The 19,631-nt window shown below is 34.2% G+C and overlaps 3 protein-coding genes across 4 annotated transcripts; 2 read left to right on the top strand and 1 right to left on the bottom strand.

The window, feature by feature from the left end:
- Window positions 1-163: 163 nt before the first annotated feature.
- LOC132913420 (uncharacterized) lies at window positions 164-9,637 on the top strand. Its single transcript, XM_060971763.1, has 4 exons — window positions 164-992; window positions 5,447-5,642; window positions 6,056-6,270; window positions 6,507-9,637. The coding sequence occupies exons 2-4, from the start codon at window positions 5,546-5,548 to the stop codon at window positions 9,159-9,161; spliced, it is 2,967 nt and encodes a 988-aa protein (XP_060827746.1). The 5' UTR covers window positions 164-992; window positions 5,447-5,545; the 3' UTR covers window positions 9,162-9,637.
- An 8-nt stretch (window positions 9,638-9,645) lies between these two features.
- Window positions 9,646-15,590, bottom strand: LOC132913442 (methanethiol oxidase). Its single transcript, XM_060971800.1, has 8 exons — window positions 15,274-15,590; window positions 14,956-15,125; window positions 13,876-14,055; window positions 13,221-13,524; window positions 12,878-13,138; window positions 12,455-12,788; window positions 12,165-12,287; window positions 9,646-12,084 (listed from the first exon to the last, which is right to left on the bottom strand). The coding sequence occupies exons 1-8, from the start codon at window positions 15,281-15,283 to the stop codon at window positions 12,036-12,038; spliced, it is 1,431 nt and encodes a 476-aa protein (XP_060827783.1). The 5' UTR covers window positions 15,284-15,590; the 3' UTR covers window positions 9,646-12,035.
- A 1,124-nt stretch (window positions 15,591-16,714) lies between these two features.
- LOC132913446 (uncharacterized) lies at window positions 16,715-19,564 on the top strand. Of its 2 annotated transcripts, none has more exons than XM_060971810.1 (5): window positions 16,715-16,746; window positions 17,344-18,801; window positions 18,941-19,063; window positions 19,144-19,291; window positions 19,366-19,564. In XM_060971810.1, exons 2-5 carry the CDS (start codon window positions 17,793-17,795, stop codon window positions 19,454-19,456), a joined length of 1,371 nt encoding a protein of 456 aa, XP_060827793.1. In that variant the 5' UTR covers window positions 16,715-16,746; window positions 17,344-17,792; the 3' UTR covers window positions 19,457-19,564. The 2 variants fall into 2 exon arrangements, with proteins under 2 accessions (XP_060827793.1, XP_060827795.1); XM_060971812.1 differs by having other exon boundaries at window positions 16,715-16,751.
- The last annotated feature ends 67 nt before the right edge of the window (window positions 19,565-19,631 follow it).

Genomic DNA, 19,631 nt, shown 5'->3' with positions numbered 1-19,631 from the left:
TCTGAATCGATTATTTTTCTATTTTTCTTTTTATCTTTTCATCAAACTTGAGGGAAACAAGATGTTTCTGTTTTCTATCCAAAAATAACTTCCCCTTCATCAAAGTTATACTAATAATCGAAAACGCTTATTCTATATAAAAAATTCCGTATTTTTTGTTTTACGATTTCGACTTCGGATATGCATATTTGTTTCTCTTTCTTTCTTCTTTTCTAGGTTTTTTTTGTAACCCGTAACAATTATCCACAGATATTGTCCTTAATTGCTAACATCTTATTCGGTCTCTCGACTCTCTTGCTTTCTAAAATTCATATAATCATTTATTATTTACGAGTTTACTGTTGTCGGAAAAATTTTGAAAAACAGAGAGTCAAAAATGAATTCTACCAACTACTAACTAATAAGTAAAAGAAAGAAGGAAAACTTGGAGCATGGTATGAATAACAACATCCATTTCATGAGGATTAAAATAAATATTTTCATACACTCTTATCTCCACCTTTATTATACAATGTGGAAGAAGTGAACGTAATAAGAGAAATAAGACAAGCTCGCTATAATGAGTTAAGGTACATGTTTGCGAGAGATATGATGGGAAGTAAAGGGTACTTGTAAAATAGCAAGTATATATGGAAAAAGGGATTATAGGAGAAAGGGAAATAGAGAAAGGAAACGAGAAGGAAGAAAAGGGAAGTGAGAGAGGGCAAGAGGGAAAGCGAAGAAGAAAGAGGGTGTAGAGAGTTTGCGCGACGTTCGACCCGAATCTCTCATCGGACGTTAAGCCAGCCAGCCAGCCAGCCAGCCAGCGAGCGAGCCAGCCAACCAGCCAGCCAGCCAGCCAGCTAGATATTCAGTCATCTAGCCATCTATCCAGGCAGCTAGTCAGCTAGTCAGCCAGTCAGCTAGTCAACCAAGAAGCCAACAAGCCTCTCATCCAGTCAACGTTCCAAATTTTTGAGTCAACTATTGATGGAACCTCGATATCTTAATTGGTACAGTAGCGATTCGATTTACCCTTTTGTTTAATATTCCGTTCATATTTTGATTTTCTCCGAAGCTTCTGTTCCTGCTGTTTCTGTATCTACTTAATCTTCCTTCTGTTCTTTTTTCTTCTTACCTTTCACTTGTTTTCTCATATCTTGCGTTGATTTTTACTCTTCATGTCTCTCTTGTCGCTATATGTTTGACCCTCATTCCAACTGCAAGTTCTGCCCTCTCGTTTTCCCTCTGTGTTCCTATATAATCGTAACAAGTATACATATTCGTGCGAATTTATTTTGGACAATTGTTCTTTTGTTGTTTCCTTTCGATATACTCACAATCGCGTTCATACGTGTGTAACATAGCAATAATTGATCAAGCTACGAGTTTAATCGAACATGTGCTAATAAAGACAGAACAACAGTAGGAATATAAAGGGGAAATGCGAAAGAATATAATAATCGGTGATTGAAGAATAAGAGAGAGCGAGAAAGAGAGAGATATCTAGAGGGAAAAGATCAGCTTCTGCTAATGATCTTTCGATAATGCAGTGTCCTGGTATCCATTACCTCGTGAAAACCTTGTCTGCGCTCGCGCAGTATTTACCGCGTATTTGGTTTATCAGTATGATTATGTGAGAGGAACTTTTGAAAAATGATTCATCTTGAACATAATATATATATGATTATCTTATGATATCGGTATCGACTATTTCCGTATAACTGATAAATATTGTCAAAATTGCGTTGATACTCGTTGGTGGCGTTTTCGCAACTTCATCAACAAAAATTCTATATCCAGCTATATATAAGTCTGTATTTTGAAATTGTATATGAGACAACAAAATTTCGTTATATTTTTAAAATAAGTTATAAAAGACCGATTTATTTATGAACACACAAAAATCTTCGATTACTTCTTATTATTCTAAACATGTGCCACATTCTCGCGTTCTACAGGTAGTAAAAGTAGTCTTTATTGTGACAAATATAACGTCGACCTCGTTTTGAAGATACCTCAGCTAAGTAAGTAATTCCTTTCTGTTTTTGCTCATTCATGTAAGAAAAAGTGTAGTATGACTTCAAGAGCCACGTGTTCGTGTTATGTTGCGGGCGCTAAACAGGCGATGCAATATCGAGACAAATGAGTGAGTGGTAAAACGGAAGTTATTTTCATTATATTATCGCCATCCTTTTGTCTCATATTTGCGCGAGATTTTTCGTATAATTTATACATTTAAATCTTGTCTACTATCTTTTTATTTATAACTCTGTCGTGCTCTTTTTCTGTTCTTTTGACAGTGATCCCTATATTATATCGATGTGTAGCAATTTTGTTATCTCGGGAAAACTTTGAAATCAGCGCGGCGACTTGGACGAAACGGGAGAAACAAATAGGAGAAAAATAGAGCTGAAAGAGTGAAAGTTACGTAGTCGTGCGTACAGAAAAGGGGGAGTCGGAGAATATACGTAATTTGCTCGGTCCTGAACTGTCAACAAGAGGAGAGTTAACACGGATTGAATCAATTATAGCCCCGTTTTGGAGTGAACGAGCAAACGACGGAACGAGCAATTTCCGGGCTTGGTTAATCCATATAACGAGTAAATGAATTTTTGTTAAGAATTGTCTTTGACCATAGCCTACAGATTATATTCGCGATGTAGGTGTTAAGATGAAGAAACAAAGGTACCAAGTAAGAATTCGTTTCGCATTTTTCCTAATTGTATCTTTACCGATAAGCTTTTTTCAGTTTCATTCAGATCGCGTTATGTTGTTTTCACTTGCAGTATATATCTTAAAAGATATCGTAATATATTTAGTGGTAGATTCAGAGAAGGACGATAGGAGCGACCGCCTCTTCTCTCTAAGAGTATTAAAATATAAAAATATTGTATCACATTCTGAAAAGTGTTAAGTATATACTTAATGTGTTGTGAATGTATAATATATACATATATTATTGTTTACGATTTGTATGCTTAGCGGGCGTACTTGTTAGTGCATGGACGTTTTTAGAACGTTTGCAGAATATCACTTGAAAATGTTTATAAATATCTGATAGAGGAAACTTTACTACGAATCGTACGAGGAAATGACAAGTGCACATCGGGGTCGCGTCAGGACCGGTCCCCTGTCCCCTGATGAAACAAATGTATGTCGATCAGTCGATCAGATTCGCAGTTGTTATCCGAAGCAGTCTGAGATACCGTACGTTTAGTCGTGTAGCGAATAGATACAAGAAAGAATAGTATGTATATTTTTGATTTTATGCATCCTTCTTAATCTGTTATCCTTACAAATTACACTTCCAGAACGTAATGGCAACTCAGATATTTCTCTACTTATAATTTACTATTCGTATTAATGAGCATTGTAAAATTTGTATTCTAAAAAAGCTAGCGACAGAGCGTAATTATATTTATATTTTTATTATACATGTAATTGTTATTTTCGAAATCATTTATCTTTTAATTTATAGAGTTTATAAAAATGTATATATACATATAGAAATACGTGACAAATAACTTGAACAGAAAATTTTCACGCGAAGATCTTTTATATTTTTCTTTTATAGTTTTAAACGTACATATATTTCTAAATAAATGGCTTTGTATAATTTTGCAATTATATCATCGATGAAAAATTATATGAGAATTGTTTTCAAGAAAAAGTGCTAGGACTAATTTATTGAGAGATGGCTCTTTCTTCTTAATGTATACTGTCATTTTGCTAAAAAGATTAATTAGCAGAAACATTAAAAGAATTAATTTTAAATATATATTCTTATTCTACAAGTATTGAATTATTTTCTTTTTTTACTATTTGAATAAAAACAAGTTCGATAAGAAAATTAAAAATAGTTTAAGTATTAGCAAGAAACGAAAAGAATAATATTTAAGTTTTCTTTTGCCCAATGTCGAAGATGGTTTCACAATCATCAACAGCAAATACGTCCGATATGCAGACAAACTTAAATGTTAATGTTTGCGACAAATTAGGCCATAAGACTTAAACGTTGTTCATCGTTTAATCCAGATAAAAAGAGTAATAATGCTCTTGATATCGGAAATTACGTAGAAACTACAGTGTATGATTTAATTTAAAAACAAAAACATTTACAGTCAAATTCTTAATTTATCAATATCCAAATCGTTGTCAATTCGATTAGAAATGCAGTAGGTACGATAAAGGAAACCTTAGCATGTTTTGTCGCTTCATCTAAACGCATTTACACGCTTAAGAATGTAATGGAACATCAACTTTTTGGACTTTGTGAAATTCGATAGATTGAGCGACATGACAGAATTTTTCAATTTGGAGCGCTACTTCCAAAAATTGTTGAATCGCTGGATTATATATTGTCACGGAAAGATATTCAGAAAGTCACAGAAGTTAGAACATTGAGATGGAACACTTTGTGATAGTGAATTTTTAGTCACAATTGTTTGTCTTTTCGATTTGTTAAGTTCTACGGTCCAATGAAGATGTTTTTTCCGATAGCTTCGCATTGATCTTAAATCAACACAGAATACACTTGGGGATACTTTTAAACTTTTAAAAAGAAAATGTGACATGTGTGTGGAAACGTTTTCAAGTATTTACGAGAAAACTTGTGGTATCGTAGAAGAATTGTGATAAAACTATCCTTCCAACGATTCTGTTGCATATTATATTCAATTTGTTTACATCTCAATAAGAGAAAGTGTAACTAAGGATTCGAAATATCGATTTTCCGAGGAAAGTGTAGATTTCTATTATTTATCAATTCTATTTCCTAATTCAACAACTTTGAAAGATAATACCTTGTTTAAAGAAGCAGTTTGGAAAGTTGTTGAAAAATATCCCACTTTTTTAAAGAAACTTACCGATACGTTAAAGAAAATCATTATCTCTGAGTTAGAGTTGTGGAATGTAAAATAGGACAGAAAAAGACTCGATTCTTCATATAGCGCAATTAAATCGAACTCTGTGATTGTCGTATGTATCCTACTTTACATGTTCTTCTGAGAATTCTAATTACACTACTTTTAAGTGCTGCAAGTATAGAGAGATCATTTTCTACTTTAAGAAGTAGACTCGATACGTGGTCTGAATCAACTATAGTAGTGGATATATTGATTCATTGGGCTTGCGTTGTTAGATATACATTGTGATGTAGAATTAAGCGAAGACCATGTTATAGATCGATTTGCGAAAATTCACAAACGTAGAACAAAATTTATATTGTCAAATAAAATTTCGATGGTATCTTAATCTTATTAATTTTAACACTTTTTATACCTGTGTTCTTTATAAAACAACTGATTCTTTTATAATGTATAAATAATTAATTTAATTATTTAGTCTATAATATCGGATAGAGACATTAAAATATAGATTAGAAACAAATCTTAGATCTTGTGAAAGAAGATAAAAACTGAATACACTGTAGGATGTGCTCATGTATAAACATTTGAATTTATAGATATTGTCAAATAAAAGAGGACAAGCGATGCTAGGAAGCGGAAACCTGAAATTAGATTGACAGTATAAGGAGATCGTGAAACGGCGTGCCTAACTTGGAATGCTTATACCGGTGGTGTCGGGCACTTGGGGCTGGGGATTCTTCGCTCTTTTCCTGTTCGTTTTTGCCACCCCCAGTCCAGCTGCTATCCGCAGAGGTAATACGTTCTTTTGTTACTTGTAGACTGCAGACGTTTGTGTACACATTTATCGGAAATTTGAAGATCCAAAGATATATATAAAGTAAAATTCCATCTATATGGACGAAATTTTAGTTAATGTCCAATTCAACGTTCAATTCCTATTGATCGAATCCACTTATATGAACGTAAATTCTTATGATATGAACGAAAAATTATAGGAACTCCACTTATATAAATTTAATAGTGTCTCATATCATATGATCAGTTTGGTTATTCAATGTAAATACAAGGCCAAATTTTAAGACGTTGAATATTAAGATTTAAAGAAGAATGAAAATGGATATGTCTAACCATTTTTTTTATTTTTCTCTTCGTCTTCTTCCTTTCCTTTCCTTTCCTTGTTGTTCCATTTCCGTTTCACCTCTTAGCGGATCGAGATCATTGTAACAAGACAGTGGATTTATACGAAGATGTATCGAGTCCGGCTGTGACTTCCGCAAATTGGGGAAAACCACTATCTTGCTGGTATCGTTTTCGATCGTTTCGTGGAACTCCACGAGATTGGATCCTGCGAGTTCGTTTCAAGAAGTTTAAAGTTGGCGTATTAGAAAATGCCACCACCTGCTCCGGCGGTTATTTACAGGTATGTTTATTTTATTATACTACGCTTTTGGCTCTTTCGTACGATTTAACTAATATCGTTAGTGAAATTGTGCAATCACGAGTTACAAATTATTAGAATCAATTTTCTTGTATCATAGTAACAAAGTCGCGTTAACGAGCCGAATGAAATTTTACGATCAAATGTTATAAGCCAAATGAGCCAACAGAAGAGAAGGGTAAATACGATTTAACTAACGTAAATGGTGGAATTCGCAGATTGTAGATGGAAACACGAAAACAGAAGTGAGCAATCGAAAAGATCCTGGGATTTATTGTGGTGAGTCGGAGCAACCGCAAACATTTATTTCCGAGACAAGTTTCGTCCGTGTGATATTCCACGCGGATAACTTTACGGACCAAACGTACTTTAGCTTCGACTCCCGCGCGGAACAACAGTTCGAGGTATACTTGAGATACGGCCAACATCCTGAACTCTACCCAAATCGAAGAGGTGAAATTGTGCCCGGTAGCTATTGCGAACGAGTTTTCAAGGATTGCAGGCTACAAACGTGTTACGTACAGAGCCCTGCTTACCCAGGCATTTATCCGCGCGCGTTACATTGTAAGTACCGACTGAATACACGGCTGCCTTTTATAAAGCTCTACATTGAGAACGAGGAGTTCAATATTGACGGGCAAAGATGCGAGAATATAATGACTTGCCCTATGAGACCGATAAGCTCTGGCTCGGAGCATTGTCCGTACGACTATATACGAGTTTACGATGGCAAGGATGAAAATAGCCCGGCGATCGGTACGTTCTGCGGTATGGGAAAATTCCCGTATAGCATAATCGGTACCAGCGAGGATCTCTATGTGGAATTTGTCTCGTCACCAGCGGGACCTCTGTTAAATACCGGTTTTCACTTTAACGTTGGCAATTGGCCGGGTCACGTAGAGACTGCTGGCGTTCGAAACGGTAGCTGCGATTGGTTGTTAAATAGCGAATCTTTGCATAGCGGTAACGAAGGAATATTTCTCTCGGTCGCGCACTGGTATCCACCGTATACCAGCTGTACCTATCTTTTGAAAGGTCGAGCCGGCGAGATCGCGAGACTCTATTTCCCTAGTTTTCGAGTTAACCGGATCGAGTCACCGATACAACCGTACGATGGTGACTGCGGTGAAAGTTTAACACTATACGATGCCGATTGGCCGGACGATGCGAAAATTATCAAAACTTTCTGCGACACGTTTAGCAAACCAATGGAGAAGCACGATTTCGTTTCGAGCTCGAATGCTCTGTTCGTTAAATTCGAGAGCAAAACGGGAAGCTACTCCGGCAGCTCGTTGTATTATTGGGCGCATTATGATTTCTTTAATGCGACGAGGTTCGGCGTGCCTGTACCTGGAACCGAATGCGACGAAACGTTCGCCTCCTGGAAAGAACGATCTGGCAAATTTCGATCGCCGTTAAATACCCTGGTTTACAAGCGACCAGGTGATCCACCGGCGGATCTTTCCTGCACGTATACCTTCGTCACGGACAAACGATTATACGCACGAGTGATTCTTATCGTGGAATCGGTCTCTTTTAAGGTCCATCCGTATGCGCAATGCGGTAACTGTTGGGATAGTCGAGTCGATCGATTGATCGTTAGAGAACCGCCTGTCACGGATGTTAACAATGACCAGTATTCGCAACAGCAGCAGCATCAACAATATCAACAACAGCAACACCAGCAGCACGCATCGCGTCAATTACAAAATAGCAGTATCGGTAGGGGTCATTGTATTTGTCGATCGACGATAACCAATGGACCAAACAGCGACGGGCAACCGGTGCTTCGCGTGATCTCACGAGGGGAAAAACTTGAATTAAAGCTCCTAGTAGATGGTGCACACGCTGCAGCGAACTATTTTAAACAATCCTCACCGTTGTTCGAGGCAAGGTACGAGTTTGCTCATAGTCCATTATGTGGCCCAGCGATTTTGCCAGCTACGACCGACGGCGAAATTGAATTCCCTCATTACGAAGCACTCGGATACGTTGCCCCGCCTCGACAGATCAAATGTATCTGGGAACTACGAGTGAATCGAGACAGAGATGTTTGGTTACATTTCGACAAGATTAAATTTGCCTCAAGATCCTGCGAGGATGGAAAACTCGAGATATTCTTGCCCGGATCTACCGAACCGCATTTCGGCATATGCGGTGAAAATGTCAGTTACGTACGAGAAATGCCGATCATATCGGCAGCGCAGATCGTCCCAAATATTCGTACGTCCGGGGATCACGAATCTGGACATTTCAACGTGGATTCTATTCAAACTCAAACGCACTTACAGCAACCGGTATCGCCGCCGCCGCCGTCGCAATCCTCACTGCCAACGGATCAACAGCAAGAAGAATTCGAATGGCCGACGGTGATCGTTCAATTCACTGGTTCGATGGCACCGGCGAGAGCCGCGTTTAAAATCGCTTGGACGGAGTTGTATCACTTGCCACGCGATGCTTCGGGCGCTCTGAATACGCAGAAGCTCGAGGAATATTGTGGATTTCAATGTCCGGGCGACGCTGGTTGTATCCCCGCGCGACTTGTTTGTAATGGTGTTGTTAATTGCCCTATGCCAGAACCTCGGTCGATTTTCAAAACAACGCACAACGGTACCGGTTTGCTGGGAATAATCGAGGAACCGAACGACGAATCCATCGAAACTTGCGGCACCGATGTTGTCGGGGAACGTGGTGGCATGGCCGGATCTGGAAACGGTGTCGGTGGCTTGGCCAGCGTCGTTGGATCTGCTGGATGGGCTGGAGCTGGTTTAGGCGCTGCTCTTGCCATTCTTCTCGGTCTCATCTGCTTGGTCACCGTTTGCAAAATTTGTCGGCAACGAGCTACTTCTAGGGACATTCATGTACCTTATTGACACTGTCACGGACACGAACACGACAATTACGTAAATGTAATTACAAACGCGAACGTAAACGTACGAGTACAGACCCGCAATTTCTTCTTTTCGTTTCTTCTTCCATGTTGGGTTAATTGTTTTCTGTATATCTCGATGCGAGCACACTATCAGTGGACAACGTTCGTACTCGTGTCGTCGAGCGTAAATCTGTAACAGAAATTATATCGCTCCACTCGTTTTATTCATGCCAATGAACAAGAAGCAAGGAATAATGGCAAATTAGGCGGATGACTGATTAAATAGGTAAATAAGATAGGTAAACATTTTAGGTATACACACATCTATACCTATATGTACAACGTGCGTGTATGCGCGCGCGCGCCTCTTCCTGCAAATGTACAGAGTGAATTTGAATACGACTGTAGGTAGACTCTGAATTTTTATGGGTTTATGGAAAATTTAGACGGTAGAAAGTATGCAGAATTCATATAAAATGCAAAAATATATAAAATACAATATATTCGGTATAATATTCAGTAGATGAAACAAATTTCTGCTAATGTTCCATTTCCATTCATCTACAGTGCACGCATAATTGTTGCAAGCGAATATCTTTTAAATCATTCAAATCGAAAACAATTTGTTAGTTAACGAAGAGCATTTTGAATGGTTATTATTGTACCGTTTTAACAGATATTCGTTCGTTACAATTTATATGATTTACTCTGCACCTGCTTGGTAGCGCGTGCGCGTATCCACATATGTATAGAGAGAAGGCGAGATAGGGAAGGAAGAGAATGAAAGAATAATTTCAATCCCAAAATGCGTTTTTTCCCCACATGTAGTATCATCATAAAGTATCAAAGGAAGGAAATAAGTATTGGAAACGTGATCTTTTCTTTGCGGTCACACATATTACGCATACGTAATATACCCATGTATATGTATGTAGGTTCGACAAAGCAGCTTCATCGACAATTTAATTCGTGTTCAGTTTACGATTATATTCTTGTAATTTTTGCACAATGTACTCGCGTTATACATATTAATAAGAGTGCCTGCGAATGTTTGCACGTGTGCGTTATAAGTCTGTTAAAAATGATGCGCACGCGCGTTATTCCTCGAGGATATGCCAAATAAAAAATTGTATATATCGAAGTTAGAAAGTTTTTAGCATATGAGCGCACCTCGAGTGAATAACTCTTAAACCAAACATCGATAAAATTGCTATTATATTAACCGACAAGAACTTACGTTCTTTTGTATATAGTTCGAATTCTCTAATTAGATCACATTTAATATCGTAACAACTTAGAATATTAGCAGAATACCGATACAAGGTTAACGATACTTCACTGTGTCAGGGGTATGAAGTAGCGTACGCGTTACAGATGTAGCAAGCGAGTACGTGCTCACATGTACGTACATTATCGGAAATGATGTGGTAATTATATATATAGAATATGCTACATCTCACGGACTGTAATGATTTTGAAATATGTTAAGTCAACGTTCTAAATAATTTCACTATTACAATTTATCGCTAAATATAGAGCGATCAATGTTGTGGTGAGATATTATTCAGAATATTGTCTTCGACAATACACATATCTCAAGATCATTGAAATTAATGAGTTGTACTCTATTCTGTACAATTACCAATGCTGTTTATGAACATCGTGGAACGTGTAACAAGACAAACGGGAAACGACGCGTATTATATTTATCGAGCTCTGTTTGTCTTTTCGGTTAAATTGAATATAAATCGATCAAGTTGATTACGCTACTGAACTGCTGTGAATCAATTGTTCAGTTTTACGCATATATGATCATAGTCGATTTGAACGACGACGATGACACACAAAGAGCACCGAATTCTTCGAGACAATCGAAATTCACCCATTCTCCTCCTCCCCTATCCTATTTAGATTAAACTATACCATTCCATTGCCAATTTCGAAGCAAATTCATCGGAATATTAGTTGGAATCGTTTTTTGTAACGTTCTTTTTGTACTGTTATTATGATGTTTATCGTTTTAAAAAACGTGGCACGTATTTGTTGATGTTGCCACACTTTCGTCATTATATACACATACACACACATATATACATATTATACGCGTTATTGTTACATTAATTTATCGTCTTTATCATTATATTTAAGATAAATAATAATTACCATATTGTGCGATTACATGAAACATCATTGTTATATAATCGTTACTGTTATTGTACCGTTTCTCGTCGTTGTCAGCACCACTACCATCGTTGAAAATATCGCTACTGCCAGCAGCGTCAGCATTATATTATTATATTTTTTACAAATAAAAAGTATCCTCATTGATGGGGTAAAATAGAGTTTAATATTATTAGACAAATTGAATTCGATCATTCGTTGGATTGCGCAAGATATTTATTTCTTTATTTTGCTTTTAAGCAAATCAACGTACGTAAGTATATTTTATAATTTATGGATGTATTTTGTTTTCTTTATCACAATCCATTTAGAAATCCATGACTTTCTGCATTATCTATAATTTTTCGTTTATATAGTAAGAATCAGACATTAACTGAAGTTTCGTTTAAATAAATGCAGTATTTATTTTAGTGGATTATATAATTTTCTTTATAATCTATAAGTTACCCAATAAAATGTATTTCTAATATTAATAATTAGTGAAAAACAATTTTTCTGACAGACTAAAAAAAATATTCACTCTTAGAAGAGTTATATAACATTTGATTACAAAAGGCAGCGCAAAAACGATCATATCTGACGTTTGTAAAGTATTTCAGTATATTAGAAGATTATATGTACCACTGATACTTTGCTAAGCATCTAAGATATTATTTATTAAAATGAAAATATATATTGACGATCGACGAGTAGATTAATCTTCCGCCAGCCATATATCTGATGTACAGTCACCTCCTGGATAACTGAAAACGGAAATTATAATTATTATTTCGAAATTACATTGAAAAATAGGAAACGTTAAATAATATAATAAGACTCAAACCGCATTTCGTGTGCAAGTAAAATGTCATTTTTGTCTGTGCCAAAGTCCACCAAAAATTGTTCATCGAGTTTCAAGCCTCCGTTTTGAACATCAACATCTAGCTTGACCATGGTCGAACCATTTCTAGAATCGTATAAACGTATGTATGCAAGATATACGGTAACTCATAAAAGTATATCAATTTACAATAGAAAAATTTTATGTATATATTGTATGTTATATTTTATATTATATTTTGTATACAATTAATTAGAAACGATTGAAGGAACTGAAGGAAAGTATGCACATACTTGACATGTTCAGGATAAAATTGTTGATCCCATGGTTTGAAAATTGAAGTAGTCACATATAGACGTGTCCCATCGAGACTTAATTGAAGCATCTGCGGTGATCCATCGAGTCTCCGGCCTTTGACATAAACTGGATTCGGTTGGCTACTTAGTTCCTTGTCTCCAATTACACGAACTTTCGAATCGCTTAAAATTGAGCCTCCAAGAAATATTTGTCCGGTTAATTTCGGATTATCCATGTCAGAAATATCATATTGTCTAACATCCCCATGAAACCAATTCGATAGGTAGAGATACTTGTCGTCGAGACTGATCAAAATGTCCGTTATCATTCCTATATATGAAAACAATAAATTAGAATGATACATTATGAATAATTCTGTACTTTAAAGGTGAGTCTGCTGCTAGTTGACTTAAGTGTACCTTCCATTTCTGGAAATATCCATCCTTCTACTTTTTTCGGAGGAACTTGAATAACTTTTTTTGCAGCCCATTCGCCGTTCGGCGTTTTGTAAAACTTAAATACACTTGAAGAAATCGCACACCCGACGAGTCCCTCGTTAGCTTTTGGGTCATGAAGAAATCGTATTTCAAGTGGCGCGATTCCATCATCGCCCAAATTCAACACTTGCTTTAACTTTCTTTCATTCCACGAATAGAAATTCAAGCTTCTGCCATAAAGCGCTATAAAAGGGAAAGATCGAACGAGATATCAATTAAAATTACTTTTAGATTATACTATAACAATGAGGAAGTAGTAGCTAACCAGGATTGGAGCTGTTATCCGGAGAGAAGCCTTTTTTAAAAATTCTAGGCACGCTCCATTCACTCGCAACAAGTGTATCGTGATACGGTTGATACCAAAAATCGTAACCGAACGCTGCTTTTTTTTCTCCCATGGTCCATGTGGCTTTCACTTCGAGCGTTTCGGAATCGATACAGAGAAAATCACCAGTAGCGTCTCCATTCGATTTGCCTAGCGTAGAAATTAAAATTTCTCCGGTTGGCGCACAGTGACTTGTATGCAATGTCGATACTCCGTATTTGTGTACCTCCGTTGGGCTCAGTACCTAGTCAAGAAGAATACAAACAATACGTATCATTATATCACATATTTACTTAGAAAGCATCATAACTTAAAATAATTTAGTCCTGTATTAAAAGAACGTCGAGTTTTCAAACTTGATTTCCTCAGAACATGAAACTTCTAACGCGATTTTATGCGCTATTTTTTTGATTCTCGTTTTATTCATAATGTCATCTTCTTTAGAAACTTTCCAACAAAATTTGTAACGATTTGCAGTCTAATGTATGTAAATGGAATTTTCGGTTAATTATATACTTATACGTACAATAATATATGTATATATACCTAACAACATACAATACGTATACATAATAAACATACAAGATATTCAAACCTTTTTGATTGTTGGAGCCCGTTCATTGGTTGTATCGATAAAGTAGGCGCGATCAGACACCAGACAAGGAAGTACCAAGGTATCCCGTTTTCGTGGTACACCGTGGCAACTGCTACAGATATTCCATCCGGAATGATGCAATTCGTCGCCAATGTAGGGCATTCGCAATTTGTGAACGATCTATGAAATATGAATATTTTGAGTGAACAAGATTTGTCACGTATATAATGACTGTAAAATCATATCATCGTTCGTATCATTCGTATTATGACTATTTTACATATTCCAATTTCAAATAAAAAGCGCTCAATCCTTCTAATACAACAAAAGACCGTTTAATACTTTTGCATTTAGAAATATACAGCTAAAAGCCTGAAGTAAAAAATAATAAAATTCTAAAAATAAATTGGGAAGATCGGAGTTTTCAAACACGAAAAATTACGTATCATATTGGCACATATTTCACTCATATCATATCACATATAAATACTTCATTTTGAAAGGTTACAGATAAATTTTGTAAATGTTATTGCGATAGAAGTAACTTTCGATAAGATACTATTTTCGCTTTATTATCTCGTGTCACGAACATATTTGAAAAATTATTACAATTCGTTTCTTCTCAATTGCAAACCATAATTTTTCAGATTTCTTTTTTTTTTTGTTATAATAAAATAACTACTTGCAGCTCTTGATTTTCAGTTCTTTTAATTTTCCTATCCAAACAATGATATTTAAATAACGAATGTATATAGTAGTATATCTAATAAATAGCAAAGTACTTTATTGCTGTGTATCTTAATAGATCATAAATTTATAGTCATGATGAAAATCTATATTGATGATTCTATAAAAAGATAGTAAATCGTTTCTTCTTATTATTAATTCATCATTAATTGTATATTTTAATCGAATTGTATACTTAATCATCGAATACTTAATCAAATTTAAATAGCGTTATTACGAATCGATTAAAATATTTGCATAGTTATGAGCGGTAGTATATTCACGGGACTACTGTATTAAGCTATTATAAGTAGTGTAATTGTATAACTAAATTCTATGTGACGCTCATCGTACCTTACAATAATCGGGACTATCCGGATCTACGTCAACGGTGCACAGGACATCGGATTTATTTTGATCCGTATGAACACAGGCGACGTATAACAATTTCTCGCGTGGCCCTTCGAGCATCGCTGCACTAGGTGACGTGTAGCCAGGACCGTCGCAACTTTTGCAACCTGTGTGTATAATAACGTTCATTAAATTGATGTCAGAAGTCTCTATTTCACGTGTATCTAAATCAAAACTGTGCCATTGTGCGTATACTTGTATCTTTAGAGCCACGAACTCTAATTATTATGAAACAGAATAATGTAACAACTATACCTTTAGCCTTCGGCATTTTGCTGGCGTTTGCTCGATTTCGTCCGATGATCGATGTCAAATGACGTGGAAATTATTACTTTCGTTAAGTTACAATTGACGGACCAAAGAGCCGAAACTAGAAAGACAAGATTGAAAATGAGAAAAAAACAATTAGAACGATAAAACAGAGAAAAAGTTGGTTGAAAAGATAAAAAGTTATACTCTAATAATGGTAAAAAAAAAAACGTAAGTGATTGTTTGCAAATTGAAAAAGAATTAATTTTGTTACATCAATAATAAGTTGATCGAATATTTATGTATATAAAATGTGGACGTTTTCGACTTGATCATAAGCAAGACTGTTCTGGACTGATCGAAAACATTTAGCGTTGAGTGAAAGATAACGGTACTGGAATTCTCCACTTATTATCATCAGAGAGGAAATCCCTCTCTGTTATATGATGATATACTACGTAGGACTTTATAGGATATATCGTGCCACGAGTTTCAATATCGCTAGTGGAAGATAAATTTACATGTTTCAATTATTTAATCATTATTTGAGATATAATATGACGCAAGAAAGTAATGAGTATACTATAAATTGTGATAATTGAAGAATCTGTCTGATGAAACTCATCCCAAATTATTAGAAATATTAATCTTTCAAAAAGCGATATAAGAGTGATATGAAACGAGAGGACAAGTTCATAATTAGCTAATAAACACAAAACTTGAATAAATTATGATTTAGACTCTTCAAAATTTTAATTGGATAATCAATTGGATAACAGGCTTCAACTTAGTAATAAACGGATTAAGCTTGAAAATTACAAAGAGCGTTTTATGTTAATAAATTGGAAAATGTCTGGTTCTTTCAAGCGTACTGATAGTTCTAAATCTAATCTTCGTTGTTCCACACATACATATGTACTCAGTTTTAAATGGCAAAGTACTGTTCATCTAATATCCAAATAAGGAGATTATTAATAACTAACGTTAAAAAATGGATTTAACTGGTGTTCATCATATAGTAAAGTAATGTTTATACATATATCAAATATGTAAATTGGTGAGTGATTGTAGATAGTTATCAATGATAATTAACCAATTTTGTTATCAAAATCAAAATACTTTTCTTTATTGCCTCGGTTATACGATTCATATTTAACGCGCTAAAATTAACGTTACGGGGAGCCACAAAATACATAAAGTTCTTAAAATCAGCGCTACGAGGAGCCACAAGGTACATAAAGTTCTTAAAATCAGCGCTACGAGGAGCCACAAGGTACATAAAGTTCTTAAAATTAGCACTACTAGGAGCCACAAGGTATAGATAGCATACCGTTCAAAATATAACGAATTCTGTTTGTTTGGGTTAAATAATATTGATTACTTTTTTTCGAGGGATATCAAAACAGTTTAATGTTATAAGTTATCTTGGAGTGAGTAATAAAACCAAAAATCAAGTGATTTTATATGCAAAAATTAACTGAAAATGTAAGGTATTGTATGTTATAAAAAAATTAAGTTTGAAAATCCTACAGATCTATGTGCATCTAACTAAATTGTAATCTCACAGCTAAAGGTTCCTTCCTTTATTTTATTTCTAAATTTTAATATTTCTGTATTAAAAATTGACAATATTGAAGATAATCAGTTGCTTATTATCATTCTTACTACATTTAAAATAAAATGCCTGTTGATAACATGTGCTTGAATATCAAATGATTTTGTATTATTTAAATATTACATGTGCAGGATATGATGATTTTGTCCTAATTTTATTTGTCTTATTTTGTATCATTATATTATCACTGTAAATTCAACATTAGTCCAGTGATTAATGTATTTGTAGAACACAATGTACAATTGTTCATCAATTCATGTTCAATATAACATAAGAACAATAACAAAGGCTACTGTTGATTAGGTAAAGAAGATTTCGTAGAAAAACAAGACAGAACATAGCAATTATGATGCAAATCATATATCGTATGATAAACATTGATCTATAGAGTTGAAAACTGTTCAATAAATAAAAGAAGTTTGATAAGTTGTTATATAGTAACATATCTTGTTTAAATATTATTTCAGATAATAAAAAAATGGTAGCAGAAGAGTTTAATGAACTAATGGATTATTCTTGTATCAATTCATATACAAAAAAAAGTTTTAAAACAATAAAATTATCAAGCCAGTGATAAGCTAATACTAAGGACAACTCATATGTTATAGAATTATTATATATTTCTATTATAAACATTTTTGAGGTTTGTAAATTTGTTATGATCCCTAAAATATTTATCGATATATTCTTTTGCAAAACTTAATGACTCAGAAGAACAGCAGTATTAAAAATATAAGTATTGAAACCATCAAGTAAGTTGACTGTCAGAGAAAATACTTGAACAAAATCAAAGGAAAATAATAAAGTATCATTATTACTTTACAGTAAGAAATTACAATCAAAGTTATATATATCTGATAATACTGTAAGTGAAAATTGCAGCTTATTAAATCATAATAGTATATCCTCATTTGATATGAGGTATACTTTAAAAAGAGTTTCAAAATCAAAGATGGGATTAAAATCTCCAAAATTATGCTCAAAACCTAGAAATCCAATATTACTAAAATCAAAGATTCCTACTTTAACAGATTTGCATTGCACTAGTAGCAAAAAGAGCTCACAACTAGAAAACAGTAAAAATATTCTTATGAGCAAAATCTTAAGAGACAATGCATTTAAATTGAAAAAACCTATAGTATTACTGAAAAGACTTTCTGACATTATTAAAGTTACATCATCTTCATCACTACCTACGATAAGCATACATATAAATGATCAATTTAGCAATAGTAATATAAATATTTCACAGAAGATATTTGATGCCATATTTAATCATTCTCAGACTATGAGTCATAATAAACTTAAACAAATAAATACACCATATAAGTCACAAACGCGTTTTCTCGAAACATCTCCACATAATAAAATGATTAGAACATTTGATAATGTAAGTACAGCATTTGTGGAACCCTTTACGTCTTCGACACCAAAAGAGAAAGGAACATTTAATAGAAGGAATAATAAATGTAATACAAGACAGATATCACATAATGAGGACACAACTTACGAATTAAACGAACAATGCAATACATTAAACGTTCAAAATAGTATTATATCAACAACAGAAGAACAGCAAGGGGAAGTAAAAAAAAAAGACGATACCTATGACCTTATTGAACCTAAGACTCCAAATTTACGGAAGAAACTATACAAAAAACAAAAAACTAAGTGTGAAAATTTTGATCAAAAGATACAGAAAACGGATACGAAAGTACGTTTTGTAAACTGTTCGTCGGATTATAAATGTAATTCATCTTTAGTAGATCGCAATAAGCAGAAAAAACTTAATAATAATAAGAATAATTCATGTAAAAACAGTTCAGAAAAGAATATTATAAAGTCGCTGACTAGAGATTCTCGTAAAAAATCAAATTCCATCCCCGAAATTGTAGTAACAACACCATCCCGCAATCAAATTCCAGGTAATCTGTCAATTGCCATCGCAAATATTTTATGTTACAAAGAACATTCTTTATTTAAGATATTTCGTTATTGTTATGCAAAATTATAAATCAACTGAAACCTAAAACAAAGTAATATAAATATCTGTATTTATTGTAGATTCAAAGCCTGCTACAACGAAGAAAGTTCCAAATTTCGCTAAAATCCATCAGAAAATATTCGCCAAAGCAGAATCTATTATTGATGCAAAGAAACGAGTAATAGACAGATATACTGAACTGAGTAATATATCCATATCCATAAATAAGCTTTATAACACATATCAAATATGTACCTTTAAATATGCGATTATTATCTTTTAGCCACAAAAAATGAAAAGACTAACTCACGGGGTAAAAATCAGTTATTTAATACATTAAATAAAAATTCTTACAATCGACTTGAATTAAAAGTAAGAAAATTGGAAGCTACCGATTGTATCATGAAAAATAATACTTCACGAATAACAAGGTAAAGTTATTAAAATTATGAAAATTATAAAATAGAGAATAGTTACCAGTATTTCTTAAACTTTTTTATTGTAGGAATAAAGAGCAAAACAGAGCTATTTTGAAGGGTGTACGAACAAACCGACGTTTTGAACTTCAGATGAATTTTAGGAATGTGAACCAATAAAATAAATATAATTATGTTAGGTAATTTATATTATCATAAAAGAAGTTCTTGTGCTATTTATTTCATTATGCTCTCTAATATCAATAATTAAATAATGAATGAATGTAACATATGTCTATAACTGTTTTCCTTTCATGTTCTCTTTTACCTTTGTAAGCTTTAATAAGCTCAATTC

This window comes from Bombus pascuorum, chromosome 13 (genome assembly GCF_905332965.1).
Source record: "Bombus pascuorum chromosome 13, iyBomPasc1.1, whole genome shotgun sequence".
NCBI classification, from domain to species: Eukaryota; Metazoa; Arthropoda; class Insecta; order Hymenoptera; family Apidae; genus Bombus; species Bombus pascuorum.
Note: the sequence above shows the minus strand (reverse complement) of the source record. Positions and strands in the feature narration are given on the sequence as shown.

Bases quoted from the DNA above. Each gene is read 5' to 3' on its own strand.
- LOC132913420 (XM_060971763.1), top strand. From the start codon at position 5,546: ATGCTTATACCGGTGGTGTCGGGCACTTGGGGCTGGGGATTCTTCGCT. The intron at 5,643-6,055 runs GTAATACGTTCT...TTCACCTCTTAG, and splicing joins TCCAGCTGCTATCCGCAGAG to CGGATCGAGATCATTGTAAC. The intron at 6,271-6,506 runs GTATGTTTATTT...TGGAATTCGCAG, and splicing joins GCTCCGGCGGTTATTTACAG to ATTGTAGATGGAAACACGAA.
- LOC132913442 (XM_060971800.1), bottom strand. The intron at 13,525-13,875 runs GTTTGAATATCT...CTTCTTGACTAG, and splicing joins GGGCTCCAACAATCAAAAAG to GTACTGAGCCCAACGGAGGT. The intron at 13,139-13,220 runs GTTAGCTACTAC...TCCCTTTTATAG, and splicing joins GGATAACAGCTCCAATCCTG to CGCTTTATGGCAGAAGCTTG.
- LOC132913446 (XM_060971810.1), top strand. From the start codon at position 17,793: ATGAGGTATACTTTAAAAAGAGTTTCAAAATCAAAGATGGGATTAAAA. The intron at 18,802-18,940 runs GTAATCTGTCAA...TATTTATTGTAG, and splicing joins ATCCCGCAATCAAATTCCAG to ATTCAAAGCCTGCTACAACG. The intron at 19,292-19,365 runs GTAAAGTTATTA...TTTTTATTGTAG, and splicing joins AATACTTCACGAATAACAAG to GAATAAAGAGCAAAACAGAG.